This window comes from Thalassophryne amazonica, chromosome 2, assembly GCF_902500255.1.
Source record: "Thalassophryne amazonica chromosome 2, fThaAma1.1, whole genome shotgun sequence".
In the NCBI taxonomy this organism is placed as follows: Eukaryota; Metazoa; Chordata; class Actinopteri; order Batrachoidiformes; family Batrachoididae; genus Thalassophryne; species Thalassophryne amazonica.
This window is the reverse complement of record NC_047104.1, coordinates 71,460,816-71,482,285: the sequence shown is the minus strand read 5'-3', so window position 1 is coordinate 71,482,285 and position 21,470 is coordinate 71,460,816. Positions and strand designations below refer to the sequence as shown.

General features: G+C 44.6%; 1 protein-coding gene across 2 annotated transcripts in view; it reads left to right on the top strand.

Annotated features, from left to right (window-relative positions):
* The window catches only part of LOC117525767 (potassium channel subfamily K member 2-like), a 123,937-nt gene that overhangs the window by 89,943 nt on the left and 12,524 nt on the right, over window positions 1-21,470 (top strand). For both annotated transcript variants that reach the window (XM_034187709.1, XM_034187717.1), the window contains one exon: window positions 597-757. In XM_034187709.1, coding sequence (XP_034043600.1) covers window positions 597-757 — 161 coding nt within the window. The remainder of the gene's footprint in view (window positions 1-596; window positions 758-21,470) is intronic.

Genomic DNA, 21,470 nt, shown 5'->3' with positions numbered 1-21,470 from the left:
TTTGGGTTCATCTTGACCCTGCTAATCATAACATTTTTGTTGTTTGTCTGGATGTTCAAGCCCCCACCCCCATTATAATATAAGAGGTACTAGTTTGTGTGTGTGTGTGTGTGTGTATATATATATATATATATATATATATATATATATATATATACACACACACACACACACACACCCTCTTGCTCAGTTATGTAATCTGACTTACTGCTGTGGTAAATTTCTTTCATCATTGATCCTACATCTGTTTCCTGGATATAATCAAACTAGCTCACAGTTCCACACCCACAGTGATAGATTTACTTTGCACACATGCACATGTACTTCACGTGCTCCTCAGTGTCTCACATTGGATGTCTTTCATTCTTTCATCACATTCTTTCACTCGACTTTGTTTCTCACTGTTTTTTTTTTTTTTAAATCACTGTAAGCATTTATTTGGATCATAAATACCGCACCTCTATCTTAGCTCATTTTTGGTCTTTCCCCATCCAGCATTTTTCTTACATTTCATTGGAATTTCATTGTTTAAATTAATAACGGTGATCATGACTGATGGAGTCTTACTTCTACCCATTTGTCTGTCTTCGGCCTAGGTTTTGGGAACAGCTCTCCTCACACAGAAGGTGGAAGAATCTTCTGCATCATTTATGCACTGCTTGGAATACCTCTCTTTGGTTTTCTTTTGGCCGGTGTTGGGGATCAGCTTGGGACCATTTTCGGTAAAGGCATTGCCAGAGTGGAGAAGATGTTTGTGGTGAGTTTGGGGTAAAACACACAATCTACCATCTACAACTCTCTGTAGCTCACATTCACTCACATTTGGTTCTGAGTTCTTTCAAGGTCACAGCACTTTTGCAACATTTTATCAATCACCACATTGCTTACAGTTGGGATGTAAGACCAGAATTCATTACGAGCACACATACTCTTGCCATGACAAACAGTATTGATGAATCAGTATCTTTTATCTTCATCATCTCCTGTCCTCTCCTAGTTTCCCTCTGGCAGATCCCGAGCAGCCGGGAAAGCAGGCCGACTGGGTGACTGTGAGGAGGAAGCGTAATTCTAAACAGAAGCCCCCTGTACACCGCCAACCCGTTCACATTTCTAACCATTTTTCCCCACTCGGCGACACACCCGCCGAGGATCAAACTCTGGTTATTGGCGACTCTGTTTTGAGAAATGTGAAGTTAGCGACACCAGCAACCATAGTCAATTGTCTTCCGGGGGCCAGAGCAGGCGACATTGAAGGAAATTTGAAACTGCTGGCTAAGGCTAAGCGTAAATTTGGTAAGATTGTAATTCACGTCGGCAGTAATGACACCCGGTTATGCCAATCGGAGGTCACTAAAATTAACATTGAATCAGTGTGTAACTTTGCAAAAACAATGTCAGACTCTGTAGTTTTCTCTGGGCCCCTCCCCAATCGGACCAGGAGTGACATGTTTAGCCGCATGTTCTCCCTGAATTGCTGGCTGTCTGAGTGGTGTCCAAAAAATGAGTTGGGCTTCATAGATAATTGGCAAAGCTTCTGGGGAAAACCTGGTCTTGTTAGGAGAGACGGCATCCATCCCACTTTGGATGGAGCAGCTCTCATTTCTAGAAATCTGGCCAATTTTCTTAAATCCTCCAAACCGTGACTATCCAGGGTTGGGACCAGGAAGCAGAGTTGTAGTCTTACACACCTCTCTGCAGCTTCTCTCCCCCTGCCATCCCCTCATTACCCCATCCCTGTAGAGACGGTGCCTGCTCCCAGACCACCAATAACCAGCAAAAATCTATTTAAGCATAAAAATTCAAAAAGAAAAAATAATATAGCACCTTCAACTGCACCACAGACTAAAACAGTTAAATGTGGTCTATTAAACATTAGGTCTCTCTCTTCTAAGTCCCTGTTAGTAAATGATATAATAATTGATCAACATATTGATTTATTCTGCCTTACAGAAACCTGGTTACAGCAGGATGAATATGTTAGTTTAAATGAGTCAACTCCCCCGAGTCACACTAACTGCCAGAATGCTCGTAGCACGGGCCGAGGCGGAGGATTAGCAGCAATCTTCCATTCCAGCTTATTAATTAATCAAAAACCCAGACAGAGCTTTAATTCATTTGAAAGCTTGACTCTTAGTCTTGTCCATCCAAATTGGAAGTCCCAAAAACCAGTTTTATTTGTTATTATCTATCGTCCACCTGGTCGTTGTCGAAACTGTGAGTTTCTCTGTGAATTTTCAGACCTTTTGTCTGACTTAGTGCTTAGTTCAGATAAGATAATTATAGTGGTCGATTTTAACATCCACACAGATGCTGAGAATGACAGCCTCAACACTGCATTTAATCTATTATTAGACTCAATTGGCTTTGCTCAAAATGTAAATGAGTCCACCCACCACTTTAATCTTATCTTAGATCTTGTTCTGACTTATGGTATGGAAATTGAAGACTTAACAGTATTCCCTGAAAACTCCCTTCTGTCTGATCATTTCTTAATAACATTTACATTTACTCTGATGGACTACCCAGCAATGGGAAATAAGTTTCATTACACTAGAAGTCTTTCAGAAAGCGCTGTAACTAGGTTTAAGGATATGATTCCTTCTTTATGTTCTCTAATGCCATATACCAACACAGTGCAGAGTAGCTACCTAAACTCTGTAAGTGAGATAGAGTATCTCGTCAATAGTTTTACATCCTCATTGAAGACAACTTTGGATGCTGTAGCTCCTCTGAAAAAGAGAGCTTTAAATCAGAAGTGCCTGACTCCGTGGTATAACTCACAAACTCACAGCTTAAAGCAGATAACCCGTAAGTTGGAGAGGAAATGGCGTCTCACTAATTTAGAAGACCTTCACTTATCCTGGAAAAAGAGTCTGTTGCTCTATAAAAAAGCCCTCCGTAAAGCTAGGACATTTTACTACTCATCACTAATTGAAGAAAATAAGAACAACCCCAGGTTTCTTTTCAGCACTGTAGCCAGGCTGACAAAGAGTCAGAGCTCTATTGAGCCGAGTATTCCTTTAACTTTAACTAGTAATGACTTCATGACTTTCTTTGCTAATAAAATTTTAACTATTAGAGAAAAAAAAATTACTCATAACCATCCCAAAGACGTATCGTTATCTTTGGCTGCTTTCAGTGATGCCGGTATTTGGTTAGACTCTTTCTCTCAGATTGTTTTGTCTGAGTTATTTTCATTAGTTACTTCATCCAAACCATCAACATGTCTATTAGACCCCATTCCTACCAGGCTGCTCAAGGAAGCCCTACCATTATTTAATGCTTCGATCTTAAATATGATCAATCTATCTTTATTAGTTGGCTATGTACCACAGGCTTTTAAGGTGGCAGTAATTAAACCATTACTTAAAAAGCCATCACTTGACCCAGATATCTTAGCTAATTATAGGCCAATCTCCAACCTTCCTTTTCTCTCAAAAATTCTTGAAAGGGTAGTTGTAAAACAGCTAACTGATCATCTGCAGAGGAATGGTCTATTTGAAGAGTTTCAGTCAGGTTTTAGAATTCATCATAGTACAGAAACAGCATTAGTGAAGGTTACAAATGATCTTCTTATGGCCTCAGACAGTGGACTCATCTCTGTGCTTGTTCTGTTAGACCTCAGTGCTGCTTTTGATACTGTTGACCATAAAATTTTATTACAGAGATTAGAGCATGCCATAGGTATTAAAGGCACTGCGCTGCGGTGGTTTGAATCATATTTATCTAATAGATTACAATTTGTTCATGTAAATGGGGAATCTTCTTCACAGACTAAGGTTAATTATGGAGTTCCACAAGATTCTGTGCTAGGACCAATTTTATTCACTTTATACATGCTTCCCTTAGGCAGTATTATTAGATGGCATTGCTTAAATTTTCATTGTTACGCAGATGATACCCAGCTTTATCTATCCATGAAGCCAGAGGACACACACCAATTAGCTAAACTGCAGGATTGTCTTACAGACATAAAGACATGGATGACCTCTAATTTCCTGCTTTTAAACTCAGATAAAACTGAAGTTATTGTACTTGGCCCCACAAATCTTAGAAACATGGTGTCTCACCAGATCCTTACTCTGGATGGCATTACCCTGACCTCTAGTAATACTGTGAGAAATCTTGGAGTCATTTTTGATCAGGATATGTCATTCAAAGCGCATATTAAACAAATATGTAGGACTGCTTTTTTGCATTTATGCAATATCTCTAAAATTAGAAAGGTCTTGTCTCAGAGTGATGCTGAAAAACTAATTCATGCATTTATTTCCTCTAGGCTGGACTATTGTAATTCATTATTATCAGGTTGTCCTAAAAGTTCCCTGAAAAGCCTTCAGTTAATTCAAAATGCTGCAGCTAGAGTACTAACGGGGACTAGAAGGAGAGAGCATATCTCACCCATATTGGCCTCTCTTCATTGGCTTCCTGTTAATTCTAGAATAGAATTTAAAATTCTTCTTCTTACTTATAAGGTTTTGAATAATCAGGTCCCATCTTATCTTAGGGACCTCATAGTACCATATCACCCCAATAGAACGCTTCGCTCTCATACTGCAGGCTTACTTGTAGTTCCTAGGGTTTGTAAGAGTAGAATGGGAGGCAGAGCCTTCAGCTTTCAGGCTCCTCTCCTGTGGAACCAGCTCCCAATTCGGATCAGGGAGACAGACACCCTCTCTACTTTTAAGATTAGGCTTAAAACTTTCCTTTTTGCTAAAGCTTATAGTTAGGGCTGGATCAGGTGACCCTGAACCATCCCTTAGTTATGCTGCTATAGACTTAGACTGCTGGGGGGTTCCCATGATGCACTGAGTGTTTCTTTCTCTTTTTGCTCTGTATGCACCACTCTGCATTTAATCATTAGTGACTGATCTCTGCTCCCCTCCACAGCATGTCTTTTTCCTGGTTCTCTCCCTCAGCCCCAACCAGTCCCAGCAGAAGACTGCCCCTCCCTGAGCCTGGTTCTGCTGGAGGTTTCTTCCTGTTAAAAGGGAGTTTTTCCTTCCCACTGTCGCCAAGTGCTTGCTCACAGGGGGTCGTTTTGACCGTTGGGGTTTTTACGTAATTATTGTATGGCCTTGCCTTACAATATAAAGCGCCTTGGGGCAACTGTTTGTTGTGATTTGGCGCTATATAAATAAAATTGATTGAAATTGATTGATCTCTGGAAAAAAAGCCCCTTTCAAGAATCGTATGAAGATGCCAAATCTTTTTTGTTTTGCCCTCTTCATACTGGATGCTCCCTTTCATTACACACAGCTCAATGACACGCTTTTCCTGCAAAATGTGTTGTGTGGGCCGCTGAAGAGGAGGTACTGCTGGCCCACCACCACCAGAGGGCACCCTGTCTGGAGTGCGGGCTCCAGGCACCAGAGGGCGCTGCCGCCTCACAGGAGCAGCCGGGGGGACAGCTGTCACTTATCACCTATGACAGCTGTCACCAATCATCTGATCAGCAGTGGTATATCAGCAAGACGACATCTCCACCTCTTTGCCGAGATATCGCTCTACCTAGGAGGTACCGTACTCAGCCGACTGTGTTGTCTTTTTTGACATTAACACTTTGTACTTTTGTGTGTTAAATAGCAGACATTCTTCCGACGAGAGGTGGAGGTGGTTTTCCCGCCATACGGGTTGCTGGGTGCAAACGCACCCACATTTAACTGTTTTTGTTCCTCGCCAGCAGTACCAGATCCGACACGCGGAGGCAGTGGCCACCTGGGAGTTCGGGACTTGGCGGCTCCAGTATTCCCGGGGTTCGGTGGCGGAGGAAATCGTGTGGTTCCGGTTCTGCTTTGGACAGACGTCTCTTATCTTCGAGCCTGCCCACGTGACACATTTTGTGAATTGACTTCTTTGTGTATTGTTGTAATCTGTTGTGTTTGTTGTGCTTATTCACAACAGTAAAGTGTTGTTATTTGACTTCCTCCATTGTCCGTTCATTTGCGCCCCCTGTTGTGGGTCCGTGTTCCTACACTTTCACAACAGGATATCTCGGCCAACGTCATGGACCCCGAGGGGCGTCAACCGGCTGTTGAACGGCCAATGGAAGAGCAGGGCGCACAGGCGTCTGCAGGAGGAATGATCGGTGAGTTGCAGCGAATCCTCACCGCTTTTACGGCTTGGTTGGATCTAATGACCGAGCAGAACGTCCTCCTTAACCGCAGGGTGGAGGCTCTCGCCGCGCAGGTGGAAGCGCGCCCTCAGGGCGCTGCTGCGGCTCCCCCTCCTGTCGATCCTGTGCGCAACAGTGACGTTCCACAGGTCGTTCAACGACCCCTCCCACCTTCCCCTGAAGCATACATAAGCCCTCCAGAGCCGTACGGGGGTTGTGTGGAGACGTGCGCGGACTTTCTTATGCAGTGTTCGCTCATCTTCGCACAACGTCCCGTCATGTACGCGACTGATGCTAGTAAGATAGCTTATGTGATTAATCTGCTTCGCGGTGAGGCACGCGCTTGGGCTACAGCGCTCTGGGAGCAAAATTCACGGCTCCTTCTGACATATGATGGGTTTGTGAGGGAGTTCAGAACAGTGTTCGATCACCCAAATAGAGGAGAGACCGCTTCAGCCGTGCTGCTGTCAATGAGACAGGGGCGCCGGAGCGCAGCTGCTTATGCAGTCGACTTCCGCATCGCGGCTGCGAGGTCCGGCTGGAATAGCACTGCCCTCCGTGCCGCCTTCGTAAACGGACTGTCGTTCGTCCTGAAGGAGCACCTGGTGGCCAAGGACGAACCGCGGGATTTAGACGGGCTTATTGATCTTGTTATACGATTAGACAATCGGTTAGAAGAACGCCGTCGGGAACGAGACGAAGGGTGTGGCCGGGCACGCGCCGTCCCTCTCCCTTCCGGTTCCGACCGAGTTCCGCCCTCCCCACGCTCCACGGCCTCTACGCTCCGTGTGGTTACAGCTCCCCCTGCTGATGAAGCTATGGACACGAGCAGGGCCACATTTAGGCCACCAGATAGACAGAGGAGGCTGGTCCGTGGAGCGTGCTTTGTTTGTGGCTCAATAGAGCATCAAGTGAGGAACTGCCCCGAGTGGTTAAACACCAACGCCCGTCCCTAGAAACTGGGCTAGGGGTGGGCCAAAACATTCACGTGGGACATACCCATATTGCCACACGACTCCCAGTTACAATCCTTTATGAGGATTTAACCCTGAAGGCCCCAGCACTGGTGGACACGGGCTCTGAAGGGAATCTGTTAGACAGCAGATGGGCCAGGGAGGCAGGGCTCCCTCTGGTGGCGCTTACCTCGCCTGTGCAGGTGCGGGCACTAGATGGCTCCCTACTCCCTCTAATCACACATAAGACACCACCAGTAACTCTGGTGGTGTCAGGGAACCACCGGGAGGAGATCGAGTTTTTTGTGACTCCTGCCACCTCCCGTGTGATTCTCGGGTTCCCTTGGATGTTAAAACACAATCCCCGGATCGATTGGCCGTCCGGGGTAGTGGTTCAGTGGAGCGAGACCTGCCATCAGGTATGTTTAGGTTCCTCGGTTCCTCCCGGTTCCCAGGCTAAGGAGGAGGTCAGAGTCCCGCCCAATCTTGGGACGGTGCCGGTGGAGTACCATGACCTTGTGGATGTGTTCAGTAAGGATCTGGCGCTCACCCTTCCCCCCCACCGTCCGTACGATTGTGCCATTGATTTGGTTCCAGGCGTTGAGTTCCCGTCCAGCAGGCTGTACAACCTCTCACGACCTGAGCGCGAATCAATGGAGACCTACATCCGGGACTCTTTAGCCGCTGGGTTGATCCGGAATTCCACCTCCCCGATGGGTGCAGGTTTCTTTTTTGTGGGTAAAAAAGACGGCGGACTTCGTCCATGCATTGATTATAGGGGGCTGAACGAAATCACGGTTCGTAATCAATACCCGTTGCCCTTGTTGGATTCAGTGTTCACGCCCCTGCATGGAGCCCAGATATTCACTAAGCTAGATCTTAGAAATGCGTATCACCTGGTTCGGATCCGAAAGGGAGACGAGTGGAAGACGGCATTTAACACCCCCTTAGGTCACTTTGAGTACCTGATCATGCCGTTCGGCCTCACAAACGCCCCCGCGACTTTCCAAGCATTAGTTAATGATGTCTTGCGGGATTTCCTGCACCGATTCGTCTTCGTATATCTAGACGATATACTCATCTTTTCTCCAGATCCTGAGACTCATGTCCGGCATGTATGTCAGGTCCTGCAGCGGTTATTGGAGAACCGGCTGTTTGTGAAGGGCGAGAAGTGTGAGTTTCACCGCACCTCTTTGTCCTTCCTGGGGTTTATCATCTCCCCCAACTCCGTCGCTCCTGATCCGGCCAAGGTTGCGGCGGTGAGAGACTGGCCCCAACCCACCAGCCGTAGGAAGCTGCAACAGTTCCTCGGCTTTGCAAATTTCTACAGGAGGTTCATTAAGGGCTACAGTCAGGTAGTTAGCCCCCTGACAGCCCTGACCTCTCCAAAAGTCCCCTTCACCTGGTCGGATCGGTGCGATGCCACGTTCAAGGAGTTGAAACGGCGCTTCTCATCTGCACCTGTTCTGGTGCAGCCCGATCCTAGTCGCCACTTTGTGGTTGAAGTGGACGCCTCGGACTCAGGGATAGGAGCCGTGCTATCCCAGAGCGGAAAGGCCGATAAGGTCCTTCACCCGTGTGCCTATTTTTCCCGCAGGTTGACCCCGGCCGAACGGAACTATGACGTCGGCAATCGAGAACTCCTTGCGGTGAAAGAGGCTCTTGAAGAGTGGAGACATCTGTTGGAGGGAACGTCCGTGCCATTCACGGTTTTCACTGACCACTGGAACCTGGAGTATATCAGGACCGCCAAGCGGCTGAACCCCAGGCAAGCCCGCTGGTCACTGTTCTTCGGCACGGAGCCCGGATCCCGGAACTGGGCCGAAGAACAAACTTTACGTCCCACCAGAGGCCAGGGCTGCAGTCCTGGACTTCTGTCACGGCTCCAAGTTCTCCTGTCATCCAGGGGTGCGTAGGACCGTGGCAGTTGTCCGGCAGCGCTTCTGGTGGGCGTCCCTGGAGGCCGACGTCCGGGATTATATCCAGGCCTGCACCACCTGCGCCAGGGGCAAGGCTGACCACCGCAGGGCATCGGGACTGCTCCAGCTGCTGCCTGTGCCTCATCGCCCCTGGTCCCACATCGGCCTGGATTTTGTCATGGGCTTCCCGCCGTCCCAGGGCAACACCACCATCCTCACGATAATGGACCGATTCTCCAAGGCGGCCCACTTCGTGGCCCTCCCGAAGCTCCCGACTGCCCAGGAGACAGCGGACCTCTGCGTATCGGCCAGGGCAGGAGGTGTGGTTGTCCACAAAGGACATTCCCCTGAAAGTGGACTCCCCCAAACTACAGGACCGTTACATCGGTCCCTTCAGAATCCTTAAGGTCATCAGTCCAGCCGCAGTGAGGCTTCAGCTTCCGGCCTCACTGCGGATCCATCCTGTTTTCCATGTGTCCCGGATAAAGCCCCATCACACCTCACCCCTCTGTGCTCCGGGTCCGGCGCCGCCTCCTGCCCGGATCATCGATGGCGAGCCGGCTTGGACTGTGCGCTGGCTCTTGGATGTCCGTAGGATGGGCCGGGGCTTCCAGTATTTGGTGGACTGGGAGGGGTACGGACCCGAAGAACGCTCCTGGGTGAAGAGGAGCTTCATCCTGGACCCGGCCCTCCTGGCCGATTTCTACCGCCGCCACCCGGACAAGCCTGGTCGGGCGCCAGGAGGCACCCGTTGAGGGGGGGGTCCTGTTGTGTGGGCCGCTGAAGAGGAGGTACTGCTGGCCCACCACCACCAGAGGGCGCCCTGTCTGGAGTGCGGGCTCCAGGCACCAGAGGGCGTTGCCGCCTCACAGGAGCAGCCGGGGGGACAGCTGTCACTTATCACCTACGACAGCTGTCACCAATCATCTGATCAGCAGTGGTATATCAGCAAGACGACATCTCCACCTCTTTGCCGAGATATCGCTCTACCTAGCAGGTACCGTACTCAGCCGACTGTGTTGTCTTTTTTGACATTAACACTTTGTACTTTTGTGCGTTAAATAGCAGACATTCTTCCGACGAGAGGTGGAGGTGGTTTTCCCGCCATACGGGTTGCTGGGTGCAAACGCACCCACATTTAACTGTTTTTGTTCCTCGCCAGCAGTACCAGATCCGACACGCGGAGGCAGTGGCCACCTGGGAGTTCGGGACTTGGCGGCTCCAGTATTCCCGGGGTTCGGTGGCGGAGGAAATCGTGTGGTTCCGGTTCTGCTTTGGACAGACGTCTCTTATCTTCGAGCCTGCCCACGTGACACATTTTGTGAATTGACTTCTTTGTCTATTGCTGTAATCTGTTGTGTTTGTTGTGCTTATTCACAACAGTAAAGTGTTGTTATTTGACTTCCTCCATTGTCCGTTCATTTGCGCCCCCTGTTGTGGGTCCGTGTTCCTACACTTTCACAACAAAATGGAGCTACAACAATTTAATGATTATTTAATTGAATATTAAATTAATTGCTAACTAGTTTGGTATTCAATTAATTTTGAGACTTTCTTCATGCCCCTACTCACCAAAGGTCAGGGGCATTATGTTTTCACACAGTCTGTCCTGCTGCCCGTCTGGGTATCTGTCTGTAAACTTTTAATTTCTGCACAATAACTAAGAACTTCATCTGAATGAAACCATTTCTTGGTGATGTATTGGGGAGATTAGAAGAAGCATCATTTTGAAAATGTGAGTCAATACAACATATACAAATTGTGAAGGGGCAATCTTTTGATATACAAATAGATCGTGTACACCATGTTAAAAGTGGCAGTTGTTTGCGATATAAATAATTTCTAAACTTTATTACCACCTCTACTATAAAACCATACACCAACTTAACTTATGAGTGGCATTGCTTTTATTTTTAATATTCAAATTCTTTTATTTCAGGTTCTTAAATGTGAATATTTTTACTATTGTAGTTTTACTTTATTAGTTTCAGTTACTTCTGGTAATAAATTGAATGTGTTTGGGCTGTGGACAAAACAAAACAGTTTCAGAAATCAAGAATATATCGACTGATTCATCAGTCATGAAAATAATAGGAAGTTTTCACATGGTGGAAAGATACAACCCAAATTTAGAAATGTATGGGATGTATGGAAAATGCAAATTAGAAATTATTTTTTTAAATTAATTAATACAATACAGTGATTCTTATGTGTGACTTTTATTTCATTACAGACAGAACGAACCCAAGATATGTCATGGTTTATGTGGTCAGCTTCATTTCATTTGTTAATATATATCCATTCCTGCAATTCAGGCTTGCAACACATTCCAGAAAAAAAATGGGATGCTAAAGCATTTATCACATTGTAATGTTGCCATTCCTTCTTACAAAACTTAAGACATTTTGGCATTGATGATACCAAGTGATGAAGCATTTCAGGTGTTATTTTGTACAATTCCTCCTGCAAACACTTCTTAAGATGTGCAGCAGTACAGGGTCATCTTTGATGCATTTTTCCACTTCAAACTTCTCCACGCATTCGCTATTGGTGACAGGTCAGGACTGTACCGGCAGGCCAGTACAGTATCCTTACCCTCTAAGTCCACAGACCTTTATAATGTGTGCAGAATGTGGATGTGCATTGCCTTCTTGAAAAGTGCATGGTTGTTCTTGAAAAAGAGGTCATCAAGAAGGCAGCATATGAATTTCTAAAATCTCAATGTATTTTTCTGCATTAATGCTGTCATCACGTGGAAATTATCTTTACCAAGGGCACTGACACAACCCCACACCATGATATACCTTGACTTTTGAACTTGTAGTCGATGGAATACTGATTCATCCAGCTACAATACAATTTCCCCTGTGTGATGGTCCAATCCAGGTGCCTTTGAGCCTAGAAAAGTTGATGCCACTTCTGGACAAGGGCCCCTTTGCACATAACAGGATTGAGGTTGAATGGCACATGTAGGAGGATTCGAATGGCACTCATGAAAAATCAGAGCCACCCACGAACATCCAACACCACTCCCGGGGGACTTAGAAAAGGCGGGGCCATTTGCACAGCCAGCACAAAACTAGAGAGCTGTGCAAATACAAATGGCGTGTGAGTGAGCTGTTAAATCCCCCCCCCCCCCCCCCAGCAACACAAATGGCACGCGAGTGTGCAATGTGTGTCCCTTGCAAACCCCCCCCCCAGCAACACAAATACAAGCGAGTGTGCGATGTGTGTCCCCTGCAACCCCCCCCCCCCCCCCCCCCCCCCCAGCAACACAAATGCAAGTGAGTGTGCGGTGTGTGTCCCCCAACACAAATGGCATGCGAGTGTGTTATTCTCCCCACACCAAGAGCCTATAGTCGAAGTGCAGCTGAGGTTGCGAAGGCTCGAACGGTGGGTGCAGTGCAGTGTGATCGCTGTTAATGTAGCACGCACAGCTGGATGGTTGTCATGTCCATGATGGAGCAGCTGACAGCTGTGGAACACCATGGCATGTCCCAATCCCACACCACCACAACAGAGATAAAAATAAATACCCAGCCCAGCTGTGTGTCACAGCACCAGCGCACCATCTGACCGGACAGGCACGTCACATGATACATGATCGCAACGCCCACACTCCATCTGTCATGTGACAGCCTGACTGCCTCCAGAAAAATTAGTGTGGCCAGCTCAATTGTCCCACAGCCTGGAGTGTGTGTTGCTTGCAATGGAAAGGTGGGCATGTCGCTTGTCAATCAGGTGATGTCCATATTGATTGACATGATCACATGCACACAAACCCACTAAAGTTATGTGATTGTCAGGGGACCATGGTTGACATGTAATCACATCATGGGTTGGATGTCATTCAAAATCAAGCAGGGAGGGAGCTGACCACCATCCACGGCCATTGCTGCGTTCCTGCAGCTTACGGCACTCCACATCACAGCCGCCGCGTCAGCGTAATGCAAAGCTGGGGAACAAAGTCACATGTGCTCAAATCACCCATGTGCAAGGCAACGGTACTGCATGCATGTCTGCAAACGATGACGACATGGGGAAAAATAAAAACAAACTGGATCTTCCCGACCATGTCTCAGCACACACGGCGAAGGGCATGCTGTTAAACCTGCACCTGACCACAGCAGGTGAACACATATCATGCCATGCAGAATATCATGTGTGCATTGGTGGGCCCTCCACACATTGTTAAATAAAAACACCTATCACCTTTGCAGCACGGTCACCAGTGCCTCAGTGCACACTGGACAGCTGGACATGCGGAGCCGGCTGGTATGTTCATTCATGTCAGTAAATTACTTCCACTTTACGTCCATGGCCATAGTTCATGTACAAAAAGGAACAGCCGGAGGATCATTCTTGTATTGTCTGCTCTTTATAACAGGAATTAAATATTTTACCGGGCAAAATTAAATCCATTTGTTCAGTCATTTCCAACACAGATTGTCAAGTCATCAGGCATCAATTACACATCATAAGACTAAAAAGAAGGACTTTATTAATACCAGTGCCATAGTGTCAACACAGTAACAGTAAACATAGCTTTTTTTAAAACCCTTTGTCTGTGTGTGTGTTTTTACAGTGAGAACACAATCATTACCAGTAACATGATTGCAATGATGATTCATTGCGCTTATAATGTTCTGCACTCTCTCATTATTTTGTACTTACACATTTTCATTGATTTATGTACATACGTCCAACGTGTGATTGCTTCCGCTGCTGTGTGAGCACGATGTGGTATCACACCTCTCACATGCTTGCACTGTTTGTGTACACGAGCATTCATGAAACAGTCGCCATGAGATCACTCACACCTCTCCGACCGTGTGTCCCTCCTGACAGTGGCTGGAATTTTTTGCAGTTCGCCAATTCATTTTTTTTCAAACTTTTACGGCCAGTTTCAGCTTCTTTTGCCCAACTTCGTGTTATGTGTGAAGGGGCCATAACGTATGACTTCTTTTTTGCCCAATAAAGTTTTAAATAACATTTATGGATGTTACTCCTTATTGTAACAACTGACAAAAATTTTCCAAAGTAATCCCTTACCCATGTTGCTATATCAGCTACTCGACTCAAACTTTATTTCTAAAGCACAGTTAAAATAACAGCGGTCAATTATGCCCAATCATAAGTAAATATAACCACCATTTTGACCCAAAATGCACAGACCACTGCCTTCTACTGGATGGCAGTGTGAATAGCTTCCAACTATCACACGGTTGCTATTCATTGTGCTGAATCACACTTGAACAGAATTTTCTGTTTTGCAAATGCCTTTTTTTTACAAATAAAAAATGACATATTTACAAATACAGATTTATTTGCAAAAAACCAACACACATGTTACAGTAACTTGTGTGCTGTTTTTTTACAAATAAATAAACCAACCAACCAGTGATGAGGAGGCACATTTTCCCATCATTCTATTTGGCATCTGTGAGTATTAATGCTCAAACCTCCAGAAATAGCGCATTACTTTAAAACTAAAAGATATGTGTGATATTTTCACTTTGTAAAAATGACAGAGTTGACGTTAATATCAAAACTCATTTGCTTTTGATGCCTTCTGCCACACGTCTGGGGCACTGTATGTTGAATGTAAATGACTTTTTTGTAGCAGCATGGCAGCCAGGTTCCTTCTGCTGGGGTAGGGTTGAGCTCAGCTCCTCATAGCTGCCTGACTACTGCAAAACACATAACAGACAGGAACTAACATGTATGCGTTTAGGGTTTACAAGCATTTTTGACCATTCGCCTTTAATAACTATGCCAGCAAATAATGTTAGTTGACTAAAAGTTAGCAAAACTAAATTTAGCGGAAGCTAACTGGTCTGCTAATGGTTTTTGAAGTTAGCTAAAAAGATAATCCGCTAACAAAGAGTTAACTCTGCTAATTAGCGGATTAGCAGAACTGTGCCCACCACTGCCAGTTCGTGACTTTAATCCACACAAAGGTGACTCACGATTGACATCTTTAAATGGCTTTGATGAAGAAATTGCGGACATGCCACTTCTGAAAACCAGCAAAGCAGAGAACCAGCGAACAGCGGATCGAAGTGCTGCATCAAGCAGACCTAGTGCAGCATGCAATCAAAAACAACGGCCGCTCTGGTGTCCCAAACAGAAGAATCGATAAGGGAATCGTTACGCAAAAAGGCTATTGATGTCATCATGCTTGTTGTGATAGAAATGTGCTCTCTGGCTTCCACCTGTAGTGCATTCAATGTGCCTCAGAAAAAAATTGATGCAAGCAGGCAGTGAGTGATACATCATGATTCAACCCATCAATTGAATCAATGCACACTGAATGAATCAATGCACTCACATCGCGCAGGCCTTTAATACAGTGAACCTAAAGTCACACAAAAACATAAAATTCGAACAGGAAATAAGTTTTTTTTTTAACTGTTTAACAAACCATTACATGTTTAACAAACCATTTTTATAACTTAGAATGCAAATATAAATTGTAAATTTCAAAAAAGTAAACATGTAGCAAAACAAAGTTATATACAAATATTTACATTAAAATGCAGGAAATGCTTCATATATTTTTGTGCAACTATTACATGCAATAACATGCCACAAAAATTATATTTGTGCCACACAGAAAAGATTCCTGTCCAAAACAAGAATTCTCTGACTTGTATTGAACATGCATTCTCTTTAGAATGATCTAATACTTTGTCATTCCTGTTGCTGCCCACTTAGAGGCAGCGTTTGTCTCTGGTGGCTTGTTTTTTCCTCAACAATAACCCCATGTGGTGTCACTGATCAATCCATGTGGAATCTGTGGATTTGATTGGTTTACATCATGTTTTTCCACCAATGATAAAGGAGAATACTGTTCCCCCTGGCAGCAGAAGAAGAATGAGGAAAGATGTACACATGTGCGCACTGAATGCGGCGCCTCCACAACCAAATATGTGGGTTTATGATCAATTTTGGTTTATAACATGCGTTTAACACGAAATAATAAAGGGACAGTCATGTTTTCTTTCCCCTTGTAATTTCTGCAGGCAGAGAACAGAGGGAGAGAAGTCTCGTTCACGTGTGTATTGGAGGAGCGCAGCACAGAAAACTGCTCCACACACATTGCCATAACAAATCAGTTAAAAGCTTTCCAAAAATTATTAATCATTATTCAAGTCAACAAAATTTTTAAACTGATCGATATGTTGAAGTCTGCACTTTCAACAAACATTCATACTGGAACTGAAAATGTGGGGAATTCGGTGGGAGGACGGCTTAATTCGGTCATGTGACTTCAAGGTGTATCCGCGTCGACTGACTCTAGAGGGTTAAAGGCTAAAGGCACACAGCCTGAGCTAAGGCTGGTGTTGATCAGCAACACAATACTAGCTCCCACTGAATGAAAAAATTCTCTGGGGAGGCGAGGAGGAATGATGTCTAAAGAACAATTTGTAGGACGCAGATTGTTAACTAGAAAGTTGGGAGAAGGACAAAAGCTTGAACTGGCCGAGGGTAGCAGAGCACAGAGAAAGATCAGGGTCCGTGATAGGCCTAACACCAGAGTGAGCTGGTCTAAAGGCACATACTTTTGTCATAAAAAATTTTGTAAAAAATTACTACAAAGAGCCGGCATTGGCACAAGAGGGAAGACATCACTAGGATTTATAAGAGAGTTCAAAACATTGAACAAGACCTGAGGCTTATGGCTATTATTGGTGACTAAAGTGAAGAAATAGGCTGTTTTGGCAGCTTTAGTAATCAGACAGACAGCCATGAGGAATTTGTTGAAATGCAACAAGATTATCTTTTTTCCATTTTCTCTCAGCGCATCTACATCCGCTTCTGAGGGTCCACGTTGATTCAGGCCTAAGAGGAGTGACAGAGTCCAAGATCTCTGTGCATGTGGTGTTAAAACAGATAGAATGTCATCAGCACTGAGAGCACATTTTCCATCAACTGTACACAAAAAAAGAATAATTAAAAATAGTGAAAAACTGTGTGACAGTCAAAGGGTTAACAGTGCACCGGTGGCACTCAGGGACAAGTGGTTCATCCGCCAAACACGGAAGTGTCAAAGTGAACAACAAAGGTAGATGATCAGATGTACATATATGTGCACAGATTTCATTAATAGAGACAGACAAACCATAAGACAACACAAGATCTAAAATATGCCCCTTTTTATGAGTCGAGCCATGAGTAAAATCAATGGCATCAAAGAGGTTTAACAAATCCTTGACCAGAGGTCAGGATTCACAACAAACATGTACAACCCCTGGCAAAAATTATGGAATCACCGGCCTCGGAGAATGTTCGTTCAGTTGTTTAATTTTGTAGAAAAAAAGCAGATCACAGACATGACACAAAACTAAAGTCATTTCAAATGGCAACTTTCTGGCTTTAAGAAACACTACAAGAAATCAAGAAAAAGATTGTGGCAGTCAGTAATGGTTACTTTTTTAGACCAAGCAGAGGAAAAAAATATGGAATCACTCAATTCTGAGGAAAAAATTATGGAATCACCCTGTAAATTTTCATCCCCAAAACTAACACCTGCATCAAATCAGATCTGCTCGTTAGTCTGCATCTAAAAAGGAGTGAACACACCTTGGAGAGCTGTTGCACCAAGTGGACTGACATGAATCATGGCTCCAACACGAGATATGTCAGTTGAAACAAAGGAGAGGATTATCAAACTCTTAAAAGAGAGTAAATCATCATGCAATGCTGCAAAAGATGTTGGTTGTTCACAGTCAGCTGTGTCTAAACTCTGGACCAAATCAATCAATCAATCAATTTTTTTATATAGCGCCAAATCACAACAAACAGTTGCCCCAAGGCGCTTTATACTGTAAGGTAAGGCCATACAATAATTATGTAAAACCCCAACGGTCAAAACGACCCCCTGTGAGCAAGCACTTGGCTACAGTGGGAAGGAAAAACTCCCTTTTAACAGGAAGAAACCTCCAGCAGAACCAGACATGCTGTGGAGGGGAGCAGAGATCGATCACTAATGATTAAATGCAGAGTGGTGCATACAGAGCAAAAAGAGAAAGAAACTGCATCATGGGAACCCCCCAGCAGTCTACGTCTATAGCAGCATAACTAAGGGATGGTTCAGGGTCACCTGATCCAGCCCTAACTATAAGCTTTAGCAAAAAGGAAAGTTTTAAGCCTAATCTTAAAAGTAGAGAGGGTGTCTGTCTCCCTGATCTGAATTGGGAGCTGGTTCCACAGGAGAGGAGCCTGAAAGCTGAAAGTACAAACAACATGAGAAGGTTGTTAAAGGCAAACATACTGGTAGACCAAGGAAGACATCAAAGCGTCAAGACAGAAAACTTAAAGCAATATGTCTCAAAAATCGAGAAATGCACAACAAAACAAATGAACGAATGGGAGGAAACTGGAGTCAACGTCTGTGACCGAACTGTAAGAATCTGCCTAATGGAAATGGGATTTACATACAGAAAAGCTAAACGAAAGGCATCATTAACACCTAAACAGAAAAAAAACAAGGTTACAATGGGCTAAGGAAAAGCAATCGTGGACTGTGGATGACTGGATGAAAGTCATATTCAGTGATGAATCTCGAATCTGCATTGGGCAAGGTGATGATGCTGGAACTTTTGTTGGTGCCGTTCCAATGAGATTTATAAAGATGACTGCCTGAAGAGAACATGTAAATTTCCACAGTCATTGATGATATGGGGCTGCATGTCAGGTAAAGGCACTGGGGAGATGGCTGTCATTACATCATCAATAAATGCACAAGTTTACGTTGATATTTTGGACAATTGAAAGGATGTTTGGGGATGATGAAATCATTTTTCAAGATGATAATGCATCTTGCCATAGAGCAAAAACTGCGAAAACATTCCTTGCAAGAAGACACGTAGGGTCAATGTCATGGCACAGGGTCAATGTCAACGAGCAGATCTGATTTGATGCAGGTGTTAGTTTTGGGGATGAAAATTTACAGGGTGATTCCATAATTTTTTCCTCAGAATTGAGTGATTCCATTTTTTTTTCCTCTGCTTGGTCTAAAAAAGTAACTGTTACTGACTGCCATAATATTTTTTTCTTGATTTCTTATAGTGTTTCTTAAAGCCAGAAAGTTGCCATTTGAAATGACTTTAGTTTTGTGTCATGTCTGTGATCTGCTTTTTTACTACAAAATTAAACAACTGAATGAACATCCTCTGAGGCCGGTGATTCCATAATTTTTGCCAGGGGTTGTATATTAAAATCACCAGAAATTAAAATATGGTCATATTTCACCACAGTCTCAGAAAGTCTGCAAAGTCATTTAAAAAGTCCTTGTTGTATTTTGGTGGACGATATACAATGACGCAAAGGACAGGAAATGACAGGTTCAGTTCAGAAAGCTGCAGCTCAAAGTTGCAGTAGCTTGTCACAGGCTGGGACAAAAGGCACTGAAGTTCAGATTTAAACACGGGCTACACCGCCACCACCGCCTGTGGAGCGGGGTGAGAAAAAGAACGAACAATCGGGAGGAAGGAGTTCAGAAAATGGCATATAGTCACCAGCATGGATCCGCATTTCCGTCACACATAGTATCCAGTTTGTGGGAGGTAAAGAAGTCATTTCAAAGGAAAATTTTATTCGCCACTGACTGTTTAGCAGGGCCATGCTCAAGTTTTGCTCTGAATCAGCTGATGATGCAGCGCATGTCAGCTGGCGGAGGTTACCATGGTGAACGCTGCAGCCTGGACAACAGCCTGAGGCTGACAGCACAACGGGAGTGGAAGGTCCAGCCACCGGTACGAGCAGGGGCGACTGCTCTGGGAAAATGGAATGGCTCCACTGCCAGTTTAAATACTGGGCAGAAAGATTAAATCCAAGGTGTAGATCAGTCAAAGAGGCTAAAAGGTAAGCCTCAAGTCTGACAAGCACACCGGCACGTTTTCCCCGTCTTCTAATCTGCTTTCTTTGGGAAAGAAGACAAGATTGTCATGTTCCTGCCCATGATGGGTTCATGTTCTGAATCTTCTGTGTTTTATTTATATCGGGTTGCCATGGTCATGCTTTAGTTATGTTTTGTCTTGTTTCATTTAGTTTTGGCGTAGCATGTGCCTGCCACGTATATTGTTTGCTGTGTTATTTATTGTTTGCTTTCTCTTATGTGGATTTACTTTCAGGTTAATTCTTTTATCACATTGTTGGTATTATAATTTAGTCACAGTTTTGGTTATCATTTATCTTCAAGCATTTCTTATCTGATTATGTTCCATTTGTTGTTTATTGCATTTTCTGTTTATCAGTTATCTTTTGTTAATTGCATTATTCTGTAGTCACCGGGTTTGTTTATTCTCTATTTATCAGTAATTTAGTTTGCTCTTCTCATTTGTGTTTTCAGTTCATATGTTCATGCTTAGTTTGTTGCCGGCCATAGTTGTTCTGCATTCTGTCCTTGGTTTCTAATTTATCTTTGTTCTCAGTTGTTGCCCTTTTTATTTGACTGCCCATGCACCAGCCCTTGTGTCTTTGTCTCTCACTATTACTCTTTTTGCTCTGTGTTTTCATCCACCTCCGCTCTTGCACCTGTTCACGTCTTTGTCTCTTTCATCACTCCACTCTGTTTTCCTGCCTTCACTATCTTGCCCCTTGCTTATGTTTGTTCACTAGCCACGCCACCTTCCAGAACTTTCACTGACACCTGCATCTTGTTTCACTAATCATACCAACAGTTATTTAACCCTCACAGTCTCACAGCTCATTGCCAGATTGTCGACTTTGTGTCACTTTCCAGCCTCTGTCCCATGCGTAGTTTTGTCCAGCTTATCTGTATTTTGACCTTGCATGTTTTTGACCTCGAGTTAGTCTTGCCTCTGATAACCCTAACACTGCATTTTGACCTGTGCCTGTTTTTTGACTACGCCTCAGTCTCTCGTCTGTCTGCTACCTCTGCCACCTTGCTGGACCACATGTGTACTGACCACCTGCCTGTTAAACCAATTAAACCCCCTTTTTTTTTTTTTTACTCTCAGTCATGTGAGTTTGCAGTTGTGTCCATACAGTTTGTGCCACGCCTGATAAAGATAGCCGGTGTTGATGTTCTGTGCCGGCAGAGTGTTGCCCCTGACGGGGCCCCCTTCGGAGAAAGACAGATCATTCAGCGCAGGTGATCATGAATATCCACCAGCACAGGAGGAAATGTCTGCCGATGAAACAGTGAGCGATCAAACAGCAATAAAGTCTCAGATGAAGCTTTAATTTTGAAGAGAGCTTGGGGATCATATACCAGTAGAGCAGGCACATCTCGGTAGGTGGAAAACAGCAGAAGCAGGACAGCAGCAAACAAAACAGTGAAAGAGTGAGGCATCTTAGCTTCTATTGCTTAACTACTGATGAATGGCAGTTCTTGATGCAGTGCCATCTGAGGGCTCGGTAATCACAGTTGTTCAGCTTAGACTTGCACCCTTGCCCCTTACGTACTGAAATTACTACAGAATCCTTTAATTATATGTTGTACTGTAGAGGGAT